The 24,091-nt window shown below is 32.2% G+C and overlaps 3 protein-coding genes, 1 long non-coding RNA gene and 2 pseudogenes across 8 annotated transcripts; 5 read left to right on the top strand and 1 right to left on the bottom strand.

Annotated features, from left to right (window-relative positions):
- The first annotated feature begins 1,408 nt into the window (after window positions 1-1,408).
- Window positions 1,409-3,236, top strand: LOC102627730 (BTB/POZ and MATH domain-containing protein 3-like; annotated as a pseudogene).
- A 1,102-nt stretch (window positions 3,237-4,338) lies between these two features.
- On the top strand, window positions 4,339-9,010 carry LOC127902093 (ubiquitin C-terminal hydrolase 12-like; annotated as a pseudogene).
- Window positions 9,011-12,170: 3,160 nt separating this feature from the next.
- Window positions 12,171-14,379, top strand: LOC102611957 (uncharacterized). The gene is made up of 5 exons (XM_052441196.1): window positions 12,171-12,212; window positions 12,655-12,779; window positions 12,912-12,954; window positions 13,862-13,999; window positions 14,083-14,379. The coding sequence occupies exons 2-5, from the start codon at window positions 12,673-12,675 to the stop codon at window positions 14,377-14,379; spliced, it is 585 nt and encodes a 194-aa protein (XP_052297156.1). The 5' UTR covers window positions 12,171-12,212; window positions 12,655-12,672.
- LOC102607107 (uncharacterized) lies at window positions 14,361-16,131 on the top strand. 2 transcript variants are annotated; one of them, XR_008054570.1, is made up of 8 exons: window positions 14,361-14,595; window positions 14,689-14,936; window positions 15,032-15,116; window positions 15,212-15,304; window positions 15,402-15,512; window positions 15,603-15,740; window positions 15,819-16,001; window positions 16,099-16,131. XR_008054570.1 is itself a non-coding variant. In XM_052440570.1 (7 exons), the coding sequence occupies exons 1-7, from the start codon at window positions 14,434-14,436 to the stop codon at window positions 15,876-15,878; spliced, it is 897 nt and encodes a 298-aa protein (XP_052296530.1). In that variant the 5' UTR covers window positions 14,361-14,433; the 3' UTR covers window positions 15,879-16,046. The 2 variants fall into 2 exon arrangements, 1 of the variants encoding a protein (XP_052296530.1); XM_052440570.1 differs by lacking the exon at window positions 16,099-16,131 and having other exon boundaries at window positions 15,819-16,046.
- A 1,439-nt stretch (window positions 16,132-17,570) lies between these two features.
- LOC127902095 (zeaxanthin epoxidase, chloroplastic-like) lies at window positions 17,571-22,510 on the bottom strand. 4 transcript variants are annotated; one of them, XR_008054571.1, is made up of 4 exons: window positions 22,141-22,510; window positions 21,863-22,016; window positions 21,162-21,373; window positions 17,571-17,804 (listed from the first exon to the last, which is right to left on the bottom strand). XR_008054571.1 is itself a non-coding variant. In XM_052440572.1 (3 exons), the coding sequence occupies exons 1-3, from the start codon at window positions 21,667-21,669 to the stop codon at window positions 17,802-17,804; spliced, it is 231 nt and encodes a 76-aa protein (XP_052296532.1). In that variant the 5' UTR covers window positions 21,670-21,856; the 3' UTR covers window positions 17,571-17,801. The 4 variants fall into 4 exon arrangements, 1 of the variants encoding a protein (XP_052296532.1); XR_008054572.1 differs by having other exon boundaries at window positions 21,863-22,012; XR_008054573.1 differs by lacking the exon at window positions 21,863-22,016.
- LOC127902098 (uncharacterized) lies at window positions 20,087-20,431 on the top strand. The gene is made up of 2 exons (XR_008054576.1): window positions 20,087-20,214; window positions 20,303-20,431. It is a non-coding gene; the product is annotated as an uncharacterized LOC127902098 (long non-coding RNA).
- Window positions 22,511-24,091: the final 1,581 nt, after the last annotated feature.

Below are 24,091 nucleotides of genomic sequence, written 5' to 3'. Positions count from 1 at the left end.
CTTTGTTTCGGGGTTGTGGTTATAAGTTTTCGGGTCCCACGTCACATGATTTTAGTATGCTTTGTCGTATTTTCACATTGCCCAAGCAGAATTTAGTTCCCCTTTTGTCAGCCAATTCGTTTCAGAACTAATGATGATGATCAAATTCATGCTTCTATTCATTTGTCAATGCAGTAAACGAGCAACTGACAATCGTGGCTCTGTTTTGGACTTCAATACCTTTTAAGAGTTAGCTAGCAGTCTTGTAATTGCTTGACATTTATATGCTAGGGAGGAAGGTTGTGTTCTTTTCTGGTAGTGGTATCATTCCTCCTACATTGACACTTTGCCCATGCCAAATTTTCATCAAACATAGAGCTCTTTTGATTGTTAATATGCAAGGTGTACGCAATTAATCATGGTTCTGTTTTGGTAAAATTCAATTAGAAATTATAATCAGTCAAACTGGTCGTATTTCAGTCGTTTTTGTAATTTCAGTTTGGATAGAATTTAATTTATTTTATTTCTAATCAATAAAAATCAACAATTCTTTGGAGAACTTGTTAACAAAGATGGACAGTTTCTTTGAAGCCGGAGGCTACAAGTGATACGTATATTTATTTTCTTGACTGCCGTATATTAAATAACTCAAGGCACCACGCCACCACCATTCCTTTTCTTTATTATTTCTATTATTATTATTATTTTTTCCCATTTTGCGATATAAATCAAGCAACTCCTCGAGCCTAGTGTAATCCGAATTCGAACCCGAACCTCTTGAACCACTACTGTTACGGTATTAGTGTATGTATATTGATTAATTAGGATTAAATAATATCATATTTTTCAATATTCTTGTACATTTTTAGCTTAAGAATATTCCTTCGATCTAAACTTAGTTTAGCTTTCGGCTTTGAAGTACATTTTAATAGTTGCACACTGTTATACGTGTGATTGATATCTATTTATTTTGTTATGTTTACTTTAATTATTAACAATCAAGAAATTTTCTCCCCACAAAAGAATACGTGAATTAAACTATCGCTATATGAGCATAGAATATTCTAACTGATGTAACGGATCGAGATTAGTGCAAACAAAAGAAAATTTAAATTGAGTTTATATGTTTTCGAGTTTGTTGAATCAGAAAGTAGAATGTAAACAGTCCAATCAGTAGGCCTTTTATTAATTTTTTTTGTATTTATCCCCTAATTTAGTAGTTAATGAAGATTCATTGTATATTTAGTTAAATTATCTTTATTCATTGTATTTTCATGTTCAGATTCTATGATTTTCTTGAGAGATCGATAAAACTTAGTATACGACCTCCCAGTAATTTTATTTTTCTTTTATTTAAACTGACTTCGTGCTGTCGAAGTTGCCAAAAATAAAAATAAAACTCCAACAACATTTTAGAAAACTTTTCGCAATGGAAAATGTCTTTGTTAACAAAGATGGTATGTATGTTGAAGCTTTTCTCACTTTATTCTCTTGGTCAATATTCTTAAAATTTTCATCTTATTTTTGTTTCTAACCAGTCGATGTTGATTAAAATTACTTTACTTTATAGCCATCGCAAGATCCACTTCACATGTACCACCGGCTCATTACATCGTCAAAATAAAATCATTTTCATTACTTGCCCAAAAAGCAGTTCATAAGAAGTACGAATCAGGAGCATTTGAAGCTGGAGGCTACAAGTGGTGCGTGCGTGCGTGTGCATATATATCTATATATATATATAGTTCCTTTATTGCAGTAAATTAAATAACTTATGCCACCACCTTTTCTTTTGTTATTATCGTTATTATTATTATTATTATTATTCCATCTTGATATTAATAATCAAACGACACCTCAACCTACGGGCTGAGTGTTATTTAGTTAAATTGGTAAAATCTTTTGTGGTGAAACATCAGATCCCGGGTTCAAAATCACTTTTCAAAGATGACAAGAAAATTGGGCTGCTGTTAAACTATAATGATTATAAAAAAAAATACAACAACTCCCCAACCCTAATGTGATCAGGATTTGAACCTAACTTTTGAATGATAGTCTTTGCTTGGTAGTATCATTTATTAGTGTATTTATGTTGATTAATTAATTATTGCAGGAAACTTGTTATATACCCCAAGGGAAACAACAGCAAGAATGTGAAAGATCACATTTCCCTCTACCTAGAAATGGCAGATACAAGTTCACTTACTTTTGGTTGGGAAGTCTATGCAGTTTTTCGTTTGTTTTTACTTGATCAGAACCAAGACAACTACCTGGTAGTTCAAGGTTATATTATATTCTACTTTTGAAATGTTAACCTTGATCATATTTTCCAATGATCTACGTTTGACGATTTTGACGATATCATATCTTTGTAAATTTTATCTAGTGTGATCGTCTGTATTTTACAAATTAAATACAGTCTAGCTGGTACATATAAAGTTTTACAGAAAATATTGCAGCAGAAACTCGTTCTAGTCTTTTAGATAAGCAATTGCATAATCGGTGGTCGCTTGTAATGTGATAGATGCCATGGGAAAGGAAAGAAGGTTTAATGGATTGAAGCTTGAATGGGGTTTTGATCAGTTCATCCCGCTTAAAGCTTTCAACGATGCTTCAAATGGATACCTTGTCGAGGATACCTGTGTTTTTGGAGCTGAAGTCTTTGTTAAAGAAAGAAACATAGTCAAAGGAGAGTGCCTATCCATGGAAAAATATGCATATAGTTCTAAGTATGTTTGGAAGGTTGAAAACTTTTCAAAGTTGGACAAAGGACGTCAGGAATCACAAGTGTTCTGTGCTGGAAATCACAAATGGTATCAAAGATTCAATTTTTTTTTTTTTAAATCAGATTATAGATGTAAATACGTTCTTGAATCTTGAGGCAAGGTTTTCGGTGAATCTACAACTAAGTTCCATATAATTGTTTTCAGGAAGATAAAGCTCTACCCCGCGGGAATTGACATTGGTGCTGCCGATCATCTTTCTCTGTTCTTGGCTTTGGGAGATTCCACAGTTGAGTCTGTGAAAGTATATGCAGAGTTCACATTGCGAATCTTGGATCAACTGGGGGCAAAGCATAAATCTTTTCAAGGTAAAATGTCTGTCTTTACATGCAATTAGTAAGTCAGCTTAATTAATTGAAGGCAAATCCAAATAATATTACGAGAGCGCTCGTTTTACTCTAGCAGATAAATACTGGTTCCATACACCAAAGTCTAGCTGGGGCTGGCCAAGATTCGTTTCATTGAGTAAGTTAAATGATCCAGAGACTGGGTTCCTAGTGGATGACGTTTGCGTGGTGGAAGCTGAGGTCACTGTGCTTGGAATTTCCAAGGCAATATAACAAGTAGTTACTTGTTGTCCAATTGGGTTCTTTTATTGTGTGATGCTGACTGCCATCCTGGCTAATATAGGAAATTTATTTTAGCTTGCAAGAAAATTATTTCTCTCCTGGATTTCCAAATTATAGCTATGTTGCTTATTGTTTCAGTTGTCCAGTTAACTTTTAGTGTGATTTTGGTGATCTAATTTTATGCATCTATGAACGTGAAGATTTATTATATGCTCTTGGCAGTAATTCTTCTTTCTTCTAAGATTTTGATTTCCAAAAATAAAGAAGTGATTGGTACAAAGAAAATTGGGATGTAAGAGAGAAATCGAAGGCAGTGAAACCAACTGAAACAATTAATCCAATCACATGGAATATTATTATATGATTTTCTTTTGATTTATCTACCAAACTTTATTTATTATTACTTTTTTTTTTCCTTCGCTGGATTACAATGAAAAACAAATTGATGACCCAGTTTCAGAAATTTGATGAATATCAATAGCCAGACTAATTCATTTAATATTCAGATTTTCTTATTACTGAACTACGGCCGTCTAATATCTCATTGAATTCATGGTGGTTGCAAGAAACTTATTGTAATGAAAATAAATGCAAAAAAGCTAATATTCTTCATGAAGAAAAAGCTGATCTGCTGTTCTCGATTTTGGTATATTCGACTGTTAAAAGTATATGCAAAGCTCAGACCCTATATTTTGGATCAAGTGCGGGCAAGGCACACAACTTTTAAGGGTGGGAATTTATTGATCATTTGTAACATTTAAATGAGATACTTACGAATTTTATTAGTTAAAAGCAGTCTTTCATATTTTATTAGGATTTACCTTATTTAGCATTTGTTTTTGAGTCAGTTTTTGTAATTCCATTTTTATTTGGATTTAAATTTATTTCTCTTATTTATTTGGGATTTGGACAAAGTTATTAGCTATTAAGTTGTATCAAGCGGAGCATTCCTGAAGCCATCATCGGACTTAGCATGAACCACCCTCAAAAGACGGCTGCCTAAACGCCGTCCGAGAATTCCCACGAGGCAGAATGTGCATTCGACAATTATTTGGAAGAATTTTTTTCCGTGGAATGTTTGTTCTCTCTCCTTCTCTTCTTGGTCAAATTAATATACATAAAATCTTCAGCTTCTTATTTTATTTCCTAATTAATCAATCGGTGTATAAAATTACTTTAATAGCTAGTGAAAGATCCACTTCAAAAGCGCCACCGGCTCATTACATTGTCAAAATAAAATCATTTTCATTACTTGCGGAAAAAGCAGAAGAGGAATATGAATCAGGAGAATTTGAAGTTGGAGGCTACAAGTGGTATGTACGTATGTATGTATGTGTGTGCGTGTGTGTGTGTCCTTAATTGACGTAATTAAATTTAATTATCAAGTTAGTGTATTATTTATTAATGTCGATTAATTATTACAAGGAACTTGTTCTGTACCCAAATGGAAATTAGAGCAAGAATGTGAAAGACTACATCTCACTCTACTTAGCAATTGCAGGCACAAGTTCATTTACTTTGGATTGGGAAGTCTCTGCAGTTTTTGTCTGTTCTTACTTGATTAGAACCAAGACAACTACCTTGTAGTTCAAGGTTAAATCAAATTTGATGTCCAGAATTGTATATTGAAAGCAAAAATTTTGCTCGAATCTTTAGGAAAGAAATTGAATGCATGCATAATCAGTGGCTGCTTTTAATGTGATAGATTGCATGGGAAAGGAAAGACGGTTTAATGGACTGAAGCATGTATGGGGTTTTGATAAATTCATCCCGCTTAGAGCTTTCAATGATGCTTCGAATGGATACCTTGTCGAAGGTACGTGTGTTTTTGACGCTGAAGAGCTTGTTAAAGAAAGAAACAAATTCAAAGGAGAGTGCCTATCTATGAAAGAAATTGCAAGTAGTTGTAAGTATGTTTGGAAGATCGAGAACTTTTCAAAGTTAGACGCAGGATATGAGGAATCACAAGTTTTCGATGCTGGAAATCACAAATGGTATCAAAGATTTTATTTTATTTTTAATTTATACAGGTATAATAAATAATAAGTTCTTGAGACAAAGTTGTCAGTGAGTGTACAATTAATTAAATACCATTTCGTTTTTTTCAGGAAGATAGAGCTACACCCATGGGAGCTGGCCCCGGTGCTGGCGATTATCTTTCCTTGTTCTTGGGTTTTGGAGATTCCGCAGTTCGGAGTATTGTTAAAGTATGCGCAGAGTTTACATTTCGAATCATGGATCAAATTCGGCCAATGCATGAATCTTCTTAAGGTATATAGCTTGTTTTTTATATGCAACTAATTTGGTTGCCACCGACAATTTGATCGAGCGATTTTCAAGCAGTTTTTTTTTTCTTTTTTTACCTTTTGATTTTGAAAGTACCTGTAACCTAAAAAAAATCAGCTTAATTTGAGGTTATAGAATTCAAATAATATGTATAATGAGAATGATGTTGGGAATTTGCGGGTACATCAGACACGCAACTAAAGTGAAATTAAGAAATAATGAACATACATGGACACCATAATTTACGTGGTTCAGCTTTTAGCCTACATCCACAGACAAAGACAAAAGGAAATATTTTACTAGTGAAAAAGAGTTACAAATATTATAATATTTTTTCTCTCAACCTGAAATCTCAATACACTCAAACTCTCAAAACACTAGAACTACAGCTCAAAGCTCTCAACACTCTCAACTTACACCTCTTGGCACTCTCACTTGAATTGGAGAAAATGAGATAAATAAAGAGGGCAAATGAGGTCTCTATTTATAGGTCAAGCCATGCCCAAAAATCAACAATGGTGGGCATTAAAATAATATAAATTTCCACCCAAGATTTCAACTTTGGTGCCAAAGTCAAAAGTTGATTCCTTCCACTTACCTTTGTTTTCCACTTACTCAACAACTTTATGCTAAGAGTTAAAAAATTGCATGCTAGCCACGTGCAATTGTTTGCCACATGCATGCACATGTTCAACAAATGATTCTTTTTCTCTAGGAGGTAGAAAATGGTTCTATGCACCATGCGATAATAAGTGGGGTTGGTCAAGATTCGTTTCATTAAGTAAGTTTAATGACCCCAAGAATGGGTATCTTGTGAACGACATTTGCGTGGTGGAAGCTGAGATCACGTGCTCAGAATCTCCGAGCTAGGCATTATAATAACAAGTAATTCGAGCAAAATATGAAGAAACTTGAGATGTTTATTCTTCTTGGTTTCACACAAAATAAAGAAATTCATTGATTTTATGGCTTACTTATGCGATCACATTTGTTCATTGACATAATTCTTAATCCTGGAAGAAAATCTCTGACAATCTTAATCCTGGAATAAAATTACTATCTATCAAATATTAACAAGTGAGATGGTGATAAAAACTCTTAGTTTTTAATTAAAGAGAAGCATTAATAAGATAAATTGAGTACAATAGAGCAAGAAATTAATGTTACATGAAAGAAATATCATATATGGACATTTAAGAATTCAAAAGAAGTAGTTTCTAAACTAAAAAAAGGATCAGAAGCTAGCATGTTCGGTATGGTTTTTAAATTTATATTTTCTTAGAATAAAAATGAGAACGAAAATGGTGTTTTGAAGTTCTTATATTTCTAATTTAAATATGTGTTTGGTATTATTTTGTATATCCTATATTTAGAAAATGAAATTAATAATACACGCTCAGTATCTATTAATAGTTTTTACTTCATGCAAGTTAAATTTGTGTTTAAAATTCATATAAAAACTAATTTATTTTTCAATATACCAACTTACAACAACAACAGCAATAATAATAACAATAATTCTAATATCCAATTTTAACTTTTTTAAATAATTATTTTTTGTTAACAGGCTCACTTTTCGATCGATCTTTCTACCTTATACACTTGATTCGAAAAGGATATAAAAGGAGGAAAAATAATTTTATAACTATTAAATCTAATTCTCCTTTTTATCAAAAAAGAAAAAAAAATATTGAATTCTTACAACATTTTAACATTTGATCAAATTAAAATGATTAAATATGGCGTTTCTGGGGAACAAAAAAAAAAAGATTACATGCTTGCTTACAATTAAGAACCAAATACCCATATCTGCAAAGTTCAGTGTAAATCTCTATAGATCTTTGGTGATTTTATCAAAGCAAAACTAAATAAAATGTATAAGAACCCAGAAATATGTTGAAAAAAATGATCGAGCTAATAAAGAAAAGAATTATGAAGGAAAGGTAGAAAAAACAGAGGAAGAAGAAAAGAAGAAGAAAGGAAGAACGAGATGCAGTTCATAAATGATGAAGGGAGATGAGAGTTAAGAGATAAGGTTAGTGAGATAGACGGGGTGTCAAGAGTCTTAAAGATGGAGACTATCTGCTATTTTTATTAACCGTGTATATTATTATATTTTATTTTACAATTTGTTTTATAAAACAAGTAAAGCATGTATAAGTTGTTTTATAATTTATAACTATCAAAGCTAAGTCAGATTCTATGTTTTACAATTAGGTTTTACGAGAAGGGCTACCGAACACTTATTCCACTTGAATTTATAAAAAGAAAATGAGAATGGCCCATGAAAAACGGTGCCGAACGTAAAAAATATGTTATTGCAAAATAAGATAATTAATTTGGTCATAACTATCCACAACAGTGAATTAGATATTAGATTATTATTTGTGCTTGATCAGAAGAGAGACGAATTCTTGATTCTTCAAGGTTAATTATTACACTCAACAATGTTTATGATTATTTTGTTCTTATTTAATTATTTAACTAAGAGCTAATCAATGATTTGGTCAACTTCATGTAATAGATGCCATGGGAAATGAAAGAAGCTTGAATTAGGTTTTGATCAATTCAGAATTTAATGATATCTGGATTTGATGCTCAAGTCAGGACGTTCAGAGTCTATAAAACCTCGATTCGAACTATAATCAAAGTTGTACGTTTTATAATGATGCACAACTCTAATATATAATAGCCGAAATCTAGACATCTGTACCTGAACATGACTAATACTTAAGGTTCATTTATACATGTGCGATATATTTCTAATGGTAATGTAGAAGAAATTTGAATAGTACAACTTGTTAAAAAGGTGCCTCATGTTATGATCACTTCTTCGAATGTATAATGTAAATGATTTGCTAAAATTTACTTGTTTCTCTGTTCATATATATAAACTAAATGCCACATTTGAAAGTTAATGTTTTAATAATTTGTTAAGTGGAACCTCTTAGTAAATAAGTACAATTGAATGCCGAGACTTAAACTTTACCCTTGTTGATTTTTTCAGGAAGGTATGCCTCTATCCCGAGGGACAGAGAGAAGGACCTGGCAATCATATTTCTATGTACCTGGTATTTGGCTGACTTCTCAACTATAACTCGTGGTTTTAAAAATACCTTTGTTTCACACTGCAAATCCAGGATCAAGTTTAGTAAAACCATAATCATAAAACTTTACCCTTGTTATTATTAACCCAAGCTTTAACAGGTATTGAAGTTCATCAATAAGCGTAGTAGCTAGATACAGATAACTTCAGGTTTCTATTGTTGTTCCTGTAGCCAGTACATGGTTTAGGAACTCAATCGAAGATTGGGGCTGGCACAAATTTGTTGAACCCAGTTACTTGAACAAGGGAAGCAATGGTTTTCTTGTGAACGATGTGTGCATTGCTGAAGTAGAGGTGTCTGCGCTTAGAATTCCCAAAGCCCTGTAATATATACTCTAATAAGCATTATTACTCTTACAAGAAAATTGGGATGCCAATTTTTTAATTTTATTCTCATAATAACAGTTAATCTCATCGTACCCATATATTTTGACAAAGAAATTCAGTTGCCGCCGCTTGATAATTGGTGGTTAATTGGTTGTTAAGTCTCCACATGGAAAGTAGATGGGGATGCTTCTTATAGGTTTAGCCTGTGATATCTTATTCACTATTGCCCCCTTTTTTTTTCTCTCTGTATTCTACTAGTCGCAATAGGTTTTTTTATTTTACGAGCGTGAAATAAAATCAACTTAACTTTCAGATTAGATTAATAAGTATTTACCGAACACAAAGTGCTGCTCAACCATAATACTAAATCAGGCCTAAATTTTGGAAGCTAATTTTATAATATTTGATAATAGAAAATAGAACTAAAATATTGCTTCGGCTCGTTGAAATAGACGTTTTTTGAGTGGAGGGTACATATTCTTGTTCATTTGTATTGTAGTTGTTTTCTTACCCCTTACCATCCATTCTTGCAACCAAGCAAAGAAATCAATATTCCTTGACCAAACCAAACAAATTAAAGAATCAATATCCCTTCCCCCCATTGCATTCCCCTTTCCATTTCATTCTTGCAACCACCAATTTCCAAAACTTGGCGAATATCAATAGTTATTCTGACTCTTTCTGAAAATTTAATGTTGAATTGTATAAACCATCAACCTTGGTACTTTATATATGCCATTGTCCCTTTTAGATATTTTAAAGAAGAAATATTATTCTTGAGAGACCTGTAACCCTTGAAAAATCTTATCCTAATAAATTTGTCTTCGGTACTAGTTTTAATACTCGAGAAATTATTGTAATTTGGAGGGATTTGTTGCAATGGAAAATGAATTTGTAGACCAAGTTGGTATGTTGTCTAACTCTTTCCTCAGCTTCCCTTCTCTACGTATGTTTATATATGTGTAAAAGGACAGAATCAATCTCCTCCTTAAATTAAGATGATTCACACGATTGTGCTTGACTTTAGGAGTAATCTCTGCAATTCCATAGACTAAGGAATCCTCTGTAACTTTCCTTTTTCAGCTTCATGAACTTGTATATATAATTGCTTGACTTTACAGTAATAAATTATCTGTTGTATTATGAAGCAAATCAGTTGGTAAAACGACCAGCTGATGTCGCGTTTTGGAAAGCAACACACTTACTCCTTTGAACGATATAAATAAAGGTCGTTTTGGTTTAAGTGATGCACGAGAGTTTCACGTGCACGGATAAGTTGCTTTCTTGGTTCGTTAGAATCAGTTAATTCACATGCTAGTCATGTGGGCTTCTGGGTTCGTTACTGATTCGTTAACAAGCTGTTATATACAGCTGATTCTGCCAACAGAGGATAGCGTGAGTGAGAGCTATTGTGAGTTGAGGAGATTGAAACAAAGGCTTCTTGAAAGACTCTGTAATCAGCTTGAAAAGCTCTCTGTAACTTCTGTAAACAATCAATAGAGTTGGGGAAAATTCTATGATGCCGTAATTATTATGAACCGTTAGATTAAATCAACGATTCACAATAATTATGAAATAATAAAATTTTTAATTAAATTAAATCTAACCGGTTATAAGCCGGTTAAGTACTTTTTAAAGATAAAATTTGACCGGTGTAAGTTTAAAGGAAAAAAAAAAGAGGATTTACCTTTTAAAGAAATAAAAAATTAGAAAGGGAAACTTCCGTTCATATTTTTCATTAAACCCTAATTAACGAATTCCTAAAGAAACCTCTCATACGTCTACAGATTGCAGCCATTCTTGAGTTGATTTTCTGTCTTGATTTTCTATCTTGTTCGAATTGCTGAGTCTCTGCTGTTGCTGCCTCTATCTTGGTTTGGCCGTCGTCACCTGTGCAAGGTAAATTTAATCCTCTATCTCGTTCGAATTGCTAAGCATTTTAGTTTTCTTTCATGGTCATAATTTGTTCACGGCATTGAATCTAAGAATTAAGAAGTCGCTGCAAGTGTTTGGGTTTGCATAGTTTTATTTCATAGTCATAATTTCCGCATTTGTTCACGGAATTAAGAAGTTCCAGTGCACTCCTGCCTTTGCCTCTTGAGAAAATTAGAAGCTTTGCCAATAGCAGTAGCAGTGGCATTAGCAGAAGCTTTCCATATTCAATACTCTGTTTAGATGCCTCTCCAGTTGCTTATCTAAGCTTTTCAGATCAATCTGATCTGCTCTCACGAACCCATCACTGCTTTCTTTCATTCTTTCTTTCAAGGATGCTTCTGTTCAAATCACTCCCTCCTCCTCTTTCTTCTTCTTCTTCCTGTTGATGATATTCAGTTGTTATAACTTGTTGCTGTTGTTGGAGTTATTATTTCTCTACGAGAATTTGCTTGTCAAAATTTCTCAATAGGAAGGAAGCGAAGAGTATGCAAACATTTTTTTTATTATTATTTTTCTTTTCTATTGAAGCATGTGGGCACATGGCATTGCCTGAACGCAGCATGTGTTTGTGACCCACTTTCCTCTTCACAGTTATTATTATTATTATTATTGTTTTGTTTTTTCTTTTTTTTTTCTTCGATTTTGATTGGCCATCAATTTTTTTTTGGGTGAACAATATAGAGTGCTATATGAGTTATGCTAATTGTTGTGACCTTGATTTTGTATTATTGTTTGCATTGATTTTGGTTGATAAACAAATGTGTGGTGGATCATGGATGGATGTATGGATGAGGATAATAAATAAATGAAATATACATCAGACACAAGTAGATAAATTAAAGGTAATGGATCATAATTCTGAAACTGGAAGTGGGTTTTTGTCTCAAATATAATTGAAGTGATAGAGAATTATGTGAAGTTGCAGAAAAATTTTGGGTTTGAAATGCTTTTGTTTCTAGGCAAATTTTCTGCTGTATTTTGGATGATTTGCTGCTGTTTTTGGTTAAATTTTTCTGGTGTTTTGGGCTTCATTTGGTGCTGTTTTTAGGTTAAATTTTTGCGTTTTTGGGTTAATTGGCTGCTGTTTCTCAGTTTATTTTTTTGCTGTTTTTAGATAAATTTACTGCTGTTTTTTTGTTATATTTTCTGCTATTTGCAGGTAAATTTTTCTGGTGTTTTGGGCTTCATTTGTTGCTGGTTCTGGGTTAAATATTTTGCTGTTTCTGGGTAAATATACTGCTGTTTTTCAGTTAAATTTTTCTGGTGTGTTTTGGATAAAGTTTCTGCTGTATTTGGGATGATTTGCTGCCCTTTTTGGTTAAATTTTTTTGGTGTTTTGGGCTTCATTTGGTGCTGTTTTTAGGTTAAATTTTTTGTTGTTTCTGGGTTAATTGGTTGCTATTTTTTAGTTTATTTTTCTGTTGTATTTGAGATGATTTGTTGCCGTTTTTGGTTAAATTTTTTTGGTGTTTTGGGCTTCATTTGCTGCTTATTTTGGGTTAAATTTTCTGCTGTTTTTGGTTAAATTTCCTTCTATTTTTCAGTTAAATTTTTTGTTCTTTTTGGATAAATTTATTACTGTTTTTGGGTTAAATTTTCTGTTGTTTTACAGGATCCAAAACTTGTGATATTTCCCATTTCTTTTTGTGCCTAATATCTTCATGTACAGGTTCTTGTAAACTCGAAAATGGCTGAAAATGTAGATGAGGGTAACGAGAATGATTTCAAGGAGAATGATAATGTGAGCCAGGAAAATGAAATTTCAAGAAGAAATCGACCTTTCATTGAGTATTTGTAAGTCTTCTTAAATTAAATATTATGTGTTTGACTATTGGTAAATTTATGAGTATTTAGTAAAGCCAAGCACAATAATGTTAACATGCACTGATTATATATATTTTTTTCAAAATATTTAATTGACTGCAGCAAGCAAGAAGCAAAAATATTACGGGAACAAGGAAAAAAAGTGGTGAGTGTAGGTGCGATAATTAATTTCCATTAAATTTGGGACGTGTTACAAGCAATAACTTATTGTCATATTTTTTTTTAATTTTTTAGGATAGAATTAAATTAGGGAAATGTTTCAAAAATTTGAGTGAAGAAGAGAAGGCTAAAGTTAGAATGGTTGGTAGTGATATAGCACAGAATAAAGACAAAGAAGATGATTTTGTGAAGGGAACTCAAAAAGCCATGGAAACTAGATGCGCTCCAGATCGTTTTGCAAAACTGGTCACAAAATTGTCAGAAAATAAAAAAAAGCTGTTGTGGAGTTAGGATTTGAAAGTCTTCTGCACATAAAATGTGGTCGACTGAAACGAGATTTATGTTCATGGTTGGTTCAAAATTTTGATCCATTTACTTCATGTATTTTTTTGCATGGTAAGAGTATCAGTTTGTCGCCTCGAGATTTTGAGTACATTATAGGAATAAAAGATGGTGGAGTCGACATTGATGTGGATCTTGGTATTGATGATATAGATAAATTGAGGAATGAATATTGTGATGACAGTGGATACATTAAGCTGAAAACTTTAGAGTCAAAATTGGTGAATCAAAGGGAGGTGAATGATGACTTTAAAAGAAGCTTTGTTTTGTTTGCTCTAGCTACAATTATTTTTCCTAAATCAGGGTTGAATTTAGCCCCGTATTACTTGGTTTTTTTGAAAGACACCAGTGCCATAAATAAAAAAAATTGGGCAACGTGGGCTTTTAAAGGGCTAGTTGAGGGCATACAAAAGTTCAAGGCAGGACAACATAAAGTTGTTAATGGTTGTGTACTATTTTTGGAGGTAATAATTTTTTTTAAAAATAATTTCATCAGTTTTATTGTGTTTTTTTTTTTTTGCTTTGTTTTGATCATTTTGTTAATATTGTAGCTTTTTTACATGGATTCTATATCATTTGCACGAAAATTTATTGATAAATCTTTGAGTCCAATAACAACATGGACAAATCGAGATGTAACTAACTTATTGAGTTTTGTTAAGAAAAATGGCGGTTATGGGAGCTCAAAGGTATGACATCTACTTTTTATTAATTAAATATTAACGTATCATATTGAAATGACATGTATTTAATAATATGTGGTATTTATTAGGTTAATTTGCGAGAAATCCATCCTCAACAAAACACGGCCCAGGAAACATTTGATGGAACAAGTCGGAAGAATGAAGAATGCATACATAATTGTCAACATCAAAAGGAATTATCACTTGTTCGAAAAGATATTGGCCGTATGGCATTGGAGCTTGATGGTTTAAAGCATTCAATGGGTAGCTGGATGCAGCAAATGCAACAAGTAATGGAAACCTTTAAAGAGAACTTAACACAAAAGCAAGTTGAGCAGCAAAAGGAGAATAATGGCGCTGCTATTGGAATTACTTCTCCTTCCTGAAAGCAACAAAAGAACGATGAATCAAGCCATGAAATTTTAACTTTTGCGGAACTAATGAAGAGAGCCAAAGAAAGGCCAGATGGAGATGATATTCTTGAGAAGAAATTACTGGATGAGGAGAATGTTGAAGAGAAACATGATGAGAGAATTTTGACGGGCGAGTCAGACCTAAATGAGGGAAAGCGTAAGCAAATTTTCTACAATGCAGCTATACAGGTATTTAGCAATAAACGACGATCTTCTTTTTTGCACAAGTAAAACATAATAGTGCATAGATGAGTATTAAGTTATAAATCATAATTTTTGTAGGATAATGGCCGGAATGATGATTGTTCTATTGAAGAGGAATCATCAAACCAACTTAGTGTATTTGAGGTTAAAGATATGCGCTCCCGAAAGCGAAAGCCTGGTCCATACCAAAAATCCCCTTATAATCAGTTTCCCAAAAGACGAAGCAAACAAAATTTTTTTCATGATTCAATCACTCTACTAAATTCATTTTCAGAGGAAGATATGAAGTTGCTGCAATATATATTTCAAGGAGAATTGCCTATGGAGTAATTGGATTTTCGCATGACCCATTTTCCATATGTTATTATTTTTGCATTAACACTGTTATAGTTTTAATTCTATTTTTGGATTCTTAATACAGTGAGCATATTGTTGATGGAATTAGTTTTTTCGTCTCTCGCCAAGAGATGTTTTCTTTGGCTCCTAATACTTGGATCATTGACACAGTAAGCATACCTTCCTTATATTTAGTTTAATCATTCAATTTATTTATTTTCTTTCTAAGTATTTAAGTCTTCTTGTTTAATGGCTCTATTCGTAGGTCATAGATTGTTTCGTCAACTACTTGACAAACAAAGAACGTGCAAAAACGAGCCTAGAGATGCGTATTTGGTATTTGCCCACCATATTTTCGGTAAGTTGTAAATGTTATACTATGAATTTGTTTACTGACAGTTGACCCTATATGTTGATAATATACTAATTTTGTATTTATTTTATGAGTTTTGCAGCAAAAAATAGTGGCAAACATGGACTCTAAAAAGAAATCAAGCATCGAAGACTTTGTCAAAAATCATAATATTCGAGATAAGTACATGTCAGAACTTGCAGTATGTGAAAAGGTAAGAAATTAAATACAAAATTACAATAAATCATGGCATTGTTTAAGACATTTAATGGTAATTATTAAAAATTATGCATTTGTCAGGTAGATCTATGTTCCTATAAATGATGGCTTTGCACATTGGTATCTGGCGGTGTTGATTGTTAAAACGCAAACCGTTGAAAATTGGGACTCTTTACCTAGTAATAGTTCGAATTCACATCGAGAGGAAATTGTTAGAGCAATTGTAAGTGAAGCTTGCATTTCACCTGTATTATTACCAATAAATGCAAATGTATGCTGACTATTATCATCATTATCACAGTTACAGGGACTCGACGAAGTTTTCCTCGATGATTTTTTGGGAAATTTTCATTCATGTTGAGATTTTTTTAGTTTTAAAATTTTATATCTAGATAATGTCTCAGTACAACCAAATGGAACTGACTGCGGTTTGTTTGTGATCAAGTTCATGGAGACGCAATGTGATCTATTATCTATAAAACATGTATGTGACATTAATTTTATATCATATTGATTAAAAGTTTTACAATGAATGATGACTCTGTTTCTCACTTTTTTATTTTTTCTCGTACTATATTTAGTATAACTCAACAATAGAAAGATATCGCATTGCACTCCACCTTGTCATATCGCATTGCACTCCACCTTGTCAACGGAGATACAAATAAAGTGAGAGATAGTATCAGATGTAAGGCTGAAGAATTTCATGATTCGCACAAGAATAATCTTCCACCGAACAAAGTGACGAACAAAGTTAATGGTCAAAAGAATTTGAAGAAGAAAAAGTAGAGTCCAAAAGCATGCAGCATATTAAAAGTAAGTTCTCTTTAACTGTTTTTTTCTTGCTTTTTTTTTCTCCTATTACATTTCATGATTTGTATTAGTTATTTATTAGTTATTGCAATTATAATTGTTGTTTCACATAAAATTAATTAGAAACAATTTCCAATTTGCAATTGCCTACCGAGTATAAGCAGAATGTGGACTGGAAATAGTCAATGTTTTACTGCAAGTTTTCCTTTATTCTCCAGGTGGCTCACAATTTCCTCTTCAGTGACATCTTGTGGGAAAGTGGATCATCTTTGTTGGGGAGCAGTAGTAACGATAGTTCCTTTAGAATACTTTCACTTTAGCTTCCAGAAACTGAAGCAATTAACAAATTATAATCTGGAATTAAGGTTGATTAATTCATCGCAATCACATGTACCATCATCACAGTGTTGGAAAAACTGCAGTGTACAAGAGTTCCGATTTTACCAAATGGGAATTCATGTAAACTTCTCTATATTAGAGCAGTTCTTTACCATAGAGAGAAAGTGAAACATATAGTTTGTGAGAAACTCTAGAAAGCAATTAATTGAGCTACCGGAACTTTGCATGCTAAAGATTCTACGAAGCAAGAATTTTCAACTTTTCTTTCCTCACTGCATGTTCTTGGCAACAAAAAACAACAAAAGCCAAGTCACTCTTCTTCAATTGAAACAGTTTAAACAAGACCAAAATAAAGAAAACAAGTTAGATGTACAATCTTTGTGCAGAACTTAAAGTTTGCTTGTGAAAGATCATACACGAATAAATATATGTAGTATGCCTTGAAGGAACATTTAAAGCCATTCATTTGTCAAATTGTGAAGTTATGTGTCTGTTAAAGCTTCTTAGGTCTAGTGGCCTTGAATTTGCCTTTCAAATGATTTTGTCTTTTTAGATAAATCTAAATAAAAAAAAAGTGGCACATCAAATCAACGCATATTAGAAATATTTTCCCTTTCAACAATAATATATGTGGTGGAGACTTGAGATCAACTGTGTCTTTGTGTGTCGTATATTTAATATATAGTAATTTAATAATACTGGGGGAACCGAGGAACTTTCGTGGAGGGGATATTTGATAGATTCCAAGTGGGACTCAGAAGAAAATAAAATTAAAAGGACCCCCAATTTGAACTGGCCACTGTCAATCGCATGTATTTGTTATGCAGGTATCAGAATTCATCTCATGCCCACATCAAGAATCTATAAACGATAACCAGACAATATCCGAACAACCAAGTAGTTGGTTTTTGTGGCACAGATTGGCCCCGGGGTAAAACTCATCATTACTCCCTCAAAATCTTGGATTTGTTCTGATTATATAGCGAATAAGTCGGGGTAGTTTTGTCCCTTTAGAAAAAAAAAATTACATGGATGCATATGTTTGCTGCCAAAAAGTGCTAGGGTTGCTCAAGAGTATTGCACGAATGCACGTCTTCTATTCACTCCAAAACTCCAAAAGCTTTTACTACCATCACTGCCAAAATTGAAAAACAAGAAGCAAGCAAGGCCCAGTCAATAATAAAAAATAGTTGAGGTTTTACACAACCATCATGACTGTCCAAACTTGCTGCGATAGCATGATAATGATCTAATTATTTAGAAAAATTAAATTACAAGCATAATAGTAACCTAGCTAGAAAAATAAGACCTAATATAACTCCTACGGACATGAACACGACACATTATTTTGCAACAAATAATTTTTAGAACATTATAAGAGAAACTAGAGGCAAAACGGGAAAAAATTATAATTCTAAAATTACAACCACAGTAGTAATCGATTTATTTAGGGACATTGTTAATATTTTGACACTTACAATAATACTCAACAGGCAAAACATAATTAAGGCTGACTTTATACTTCTGGGGCTGGATGAGTATTTTTAAAATAAATGGGGTTATTTGTAATATTTTGACTTAGTGGGGACTAATTTGAAATTAGCCATATTAAAACTTTTGCAACTTGTCTAGAAACGACAGAATTTGAATACTTAATGGGGACTAGTTTGAAATTTGCCATATTAACAACTTTTGCAACTTGTCCAGAATACGTCTTTTCCTAATTCAATAGTTCCATTCAAATTTAAAGACTTAATGGGTACTAATTTGAAATTAGCCATAATAAAAACTATTGCAACTTGTCCAGAATACGTCTTTTCCTAATTCAATAGTTCCATTCAAATTTAAAGACTTAATGGGTACTAATTTGAAATTAGCCATAATAAAAACTATTGCAACTTGTCCAGAATACGTCTTTTCCTAATTCAATAGTTCCATTCAAATTTAAAGACTTAATGGGTACTAATTTGAAATTAGCCATAATAAAAACTATTGCAACTTGTCCAGAATACGTCTTTTCCTAATTCAATAGTTCCATTCAATCCTACAATTTCCTTGCCCAGTTTTTTCTAACGACCACATAGAACACAATGAATGATGATCAACAAGGTTAATTCTTCATTGTCTTTTAATGATTTGTTACTCTTTGCTATTATTTTTTATGTTATTTTCTCTCTTTCTAAAAAGAGTAGTGTTTTTTAACCTTTTAAAATTAATATTAATTGTGTCTATTATAATTTACAGGCTATTGTCTAGCAGTGCCATTTCACTTATTGTAATATTTTCTTATTGTATTATGACAGGCATTAACAAAAATTACAAAGTGCCAGAGCTTGATGTTCCATCATCATATGATATTCCTTCAACAGCTCAAGCAGGAATACAATCAGGTTTTTTAGTTGTTCATAACAAAACAATTGAACCAAATTATTTTTGTAATATTTTGAAAATCAAATAACAGTATCAGTTTATTTTAGTTGTTGATAATAAAATAATAGAATTAGACTATTTTAGTTGTCAATAATAAAATAATAGTATCAATTGAAGTTAGCTATTCATGATAAAAAAAATAATTATTCATACTCTATTATGACAGGGAAGGATGGTTCAAACTCTATTTATTGGGATGATAAAAGCATGTATGAACTTACTGCTGAAGACGTTATTGGAAAGCGATTTGCATCACTTGAAGAAGCTACAGATTTTTATAAAAAATACTCAAAAATAATGGGTTTTAGTGTTCGCATTTATGATGGGAGACGTGATACAAATGGTGCACCCATAATGAAACATTGGGTTTGCAGTAGAGAAGGTGAAAGGGATAAAAAGTATATTGAGCATACAAACAGAATCCGTGAACCTAGAGCTATTACAAGAGTCAACTGTCGAGCAGCATTCAGGGTAAATTTAGATAAGGAGTCCAAAACTTGGGTTGCTAGAAGCTTTGTTCCGAAACACTCTCATGAGTTGGCAGCAGATTTTGAGACTCAATTTCTTCGATCTCATCGAATGGTTAAAGATTCTGACAATGCTCTAGCTAATTCAATGCAAACATTTGGTATAAAGACAAGTCAGATTATGGACTTCTTTGTCAACCAGGCTGGGGGTTATGACAATTTGGGCTTCGGATTAAAGGATTTATATAACAATTTAGATAATGAACGTAGATCCATGATACTCGAAACAGACTCAGAAGCTGCACTTGCATACTTAAATGCAAAAGCTGACATGGATCCAGATTTCTTTTGTAAGTGGATCATCTTTGCTCAACTGAAGAGTGAGATAAAGGAGTTGAGAATGTGTGACAACGGAGATACAGATAGACCATGCAGTGCAGAAAAGAAAGCAAGAATTGTAAAAGATCCTCTAGTTGTGAAGACAAAGGGTGCACCCAGTACGAAATTTAACAAAGGTGTTAACACAAGAAAATGTGGATATTGCAAACAAGATGGACATACTGCACGGAAATGCCCAAGTAAGAACGGCCATGTTACAAGTGTGGACAACTTCGCTGGACCATTAAACAGCTTCACAAAATTTATTTGGTATGGGAAAATAGGTCATTATTTCTATAATTTTTTTTTAGTCCAAATCAATGTGTTGTATCAATAATTTTGTTCAAATTTTCTGCAGATTATATCCTAAGGAGGCTGCCTCACTTGCGTCAATGCACACAAAATTATCCTAAAATAATCTGCATATGCCTGAGGGTGTGGATTTGGACAAGCTATTTGCATTTTAAGAAAACACAATTTTGACCAAGTATTTTTTAGACTATAGTTATGGCCATGTGATGTAGTCTTATATTTTAATGCATTTTTTGTTATAATAATAATGAAATATTACACCTCTCAGGCTTAAGGTTCTTACATATTAAAACAATAATAATTCATTCATTTTGAACATGAGATGCAACTTGGACTATTTCAAGTTATTCCAAAAGAAAGCATTAAAAGAAATTTGTTCATCCTACGTGATAAGCATTAGAAACTTCAGAATCCACAACCTATGTGATAAGCATATGAATTTACGTATCCATAGGATAATCCCAATAGATATACAAGAGATAAGCAATATTACTTGAAATTAATGACAAACAATAAAATAACCACCCAAAATAAATAAATAAATAAATAATGGAGATTTCTAAACAGACGATGATCTGTCTTAAAGACTCATCAAGAGAAGGTATTCATTAAGCATTTCCATCTCAACAGGAATTCACTTGTGAAGTTATAGGTCTAACATATATGCTCACACGAAGAAACATGTTTAAACAGTTATAACTTACAGGGTTGACACATGCATGGAATTAAAAGAAAGAACAGACATAGAAAATGGTTATTTTAAAAAATCATTTTGCATTATACCATAACAGGATATATATGCTCAGAGTGAGCTAAAAGTAACCAAGGATTTAATATATATGATTCCCGTGAAGTGAATAGTCTCTAACGGGGATGGAGAGGCATCAAAAAAAAAAAAAGTGTACCTCAATGGCCATGCAACCCCCTTGGCCCATATTTGGTTGCATAGCATGGACCAAGTCTCCAAGCAAAGTAACACGACTCCTTCCCCACGTGAAGGTAGGTGTCCGGTCATATATGTCACGTCGAAGAATGGCTTCGTCGTCTGTAGCAAGCATCAAATCTATCACATTATCACACCAACCCTCAAATATTTTCAGCAACCTTTCCTTTACACCTGCCAAATTGGAATTGAAATGAATCAAAGAAAATTAAAGATTACTGAATATGAAGGAGCATCATATTTTCAATATTTAAGTCCTTTTTAGCCTCTTGACTCTGGAATAAATTTTTTCCTAATACTGAATGCCAGCTTTTCTATTATGACCATCCTCCTTCAAATAATGTATTTTCAGAAAAGCTGGAAAATTGATATAAACTCCTATTTCACTTCACCTTGATCCATACAAAACTATATATAAAAGGCATTACAATGGAACTTAGGAGAAAAGCCTGACCTATTACAACTGCCATTTGTAGCAGATCGCAAATCTCTTACAAGCCCCTCTGTGTTGATAGGACCTCTTACACAAATCAGGATAAACTCCAGAGGCACAACATCCTTATTTACGGAATTCATTTGTGCATGTTTTTACTTTCATCTTATTGGATTTAAAAATTCTTACATACTCCCTCAAATAAAACCTCAACGACAATGACAACTTACCAGTCTCCTCATCAGGCCTGGACGGTGGGCCCTGGCACCACAAGGCAGTTCCTCACTGCATCTTCTAACAGGTATTCTACTCAATCACAAGCTTGCCACTAAAATCCCCTTTCATCTAGCTTAGAAGCCACATGATCAGTATCTCCGAGCCTTACTAGAAGCGAAAGGGTGAGAAAAGTAAGGGGGCAGAAAAAAGTGGCAGAAAACCCTCAGCTACTTGCTTGCAAATATTAGGACCAGATCTTACCAGATCTAAAATGATTTTCCAGATTGCTTACCTCGCGCGATGCGCGCCAAACCGATCTGCAAAGTTTTGGAGTTGGAAGACAGTTTCAGGGTTAAAACTAGCGGATGCTTTTGGTGCTCTTCTTGGTTTCTTCCACAGCCTTACCATCACCAGAATCTGAAAGGCAATCTGCATCTCATCTCTTCGACAATCTGCATTCCCAACTATTTGGATTGTGATCGACGGTTTCACGGTTCACGTGCCAGCGGATTCGGGTTCGGATTTGGTGAATCTTGGCTTAAAATTTTGGAGATTTGAGACAAAAATTCACATTTGGAAATGAACATTAAGGGCGGATAGGGCGGTGCTCTTTGTTTTGATTTTTTTTCTTCTACAGTGACGTTGAGACTCAATGGGAAATGTTTTTTTTTCCGCCTTTTATTTTTAAAAAAGGAGAAAAAATAGATAATATAAAAAAAAGTTTTTTTTTAACTTTTTTGCTGTTGATGGTGCCATAATTGTTATAATATTGAATTTTTTTAATAAATAATAACCATAAAAATATTTTAATTAATTATTATAAATTTTAATTAGGTAATATTAAATAAATAAATAAATAATAAAATATTAATAAATTATAATGAATTATAATTATAATAATATTATAATAAATAATAATGAAATAATTTCATACTGATAATAATAACAATAAAATTATAAATATAATAATATTTTTATGAAATAATAATATAATAAAATATTAATACTAATAACTTATTATTATAATAATTATTATAAAGTTTGATTACAATAATATTTTCATAAATAATAATCATAAAACAAAATCATGAAATTAATAAATAATAACAATAATGAATTAGTAATCATAATTATAATACTATTTTAATAAATATGATGATGATGATGATGATTATTATTATTATTACCACCAATTGACAATAATCAACAAAGGGCATTTAAGAAATTATGATAATTCATTCTGATTTCAAGACAAATTAAACACATCGATGGAAATAAATCTCATTCCAACTTCAATTTCTACAGCTCAAATAAATAACTTATTCTTATTCACATTCTTGATTCTGATTGTAGCTCGTTCCGATTACTGATTAGTAAATGCACCATGAGCAGATTATTGTGGTTTAATTGGGTCTGTTTTTTTCAAACCTAATTAATAATTACTTTGGGTTGGATAAATTATAATTAACCAGTCTAACCCAACCAAATCTATAATAATAATAAGAAGAAGAAGAAGAAGAAGAAGAAGAAGGATAATGATAATGTGTTAATTCTCAATTGCAAAATTATAAAGACTTAAATGGCTTATCTAATTTTTTATTCTTTTTAATCTTTTAATACAAGAGGCTATTTCATTCTTGCATCTGCTGCTCTAGACTACAATTCCAAAACCAAAATCACACTCTCTTATAAGTAAATTTATTATTTTATAAGATTAATATAAAAGTAAGTTGGTTTTAATTTTTTTAATTTTTTTAGTGAATACTTAACGGCACATAATTATATATCACTTTCATTTTATTTTTGTATATGATGCTAGCTAATTATCTAAAAAGTCCTAATTTGGAATTGGAAAAGGAGATGCAGGAGAAATAAAGTCTAAAAAGTTTTTTTATTTTTTTGTGAAAATTTTCTTAATTTAAAGATAGTTAATTTATTAACTTTCTTTACGTACACTAGATAGTGAATGAAAATTTCATGTTATAAAATATTTATATTTGATTTTAATAAGTTTCATTTCAAGTTTCATATCATTTTCATTGTTCAATTTAAATTTTTGATTTGACCTTCAACCTAATCAACTTAACCAGACGATATAAGGTTTGGGTAGAATTGGGTTAAATAAGTTTATTTAGTTAAGTTGGATGAATTTTATCTCAGCTCATTAAAAAGTAGACCAAGTTATAATTTCACTAACCCTATCAAACCCAACTCATGCCCACCCTTATATCATTCTATCTAAA

Source organism: Citrus sinensis, chromosome 5, assembly GCF_022201045.2.
Source record: "Citrus sinensis cultivar Valencia sweet orange chromosome 5, DVS_A1.0, whole genome shotgun sequence".
Lineage (NCBI taxonomy): Eukaryota > Viridiplantae > Streptophyta > Magnoliopsida > Sapindales > Rutaceae > Citrus > Citrus sinensis.
This window is presented reverse-complemented; position numbering and strand designations above follow the sequence as displayed.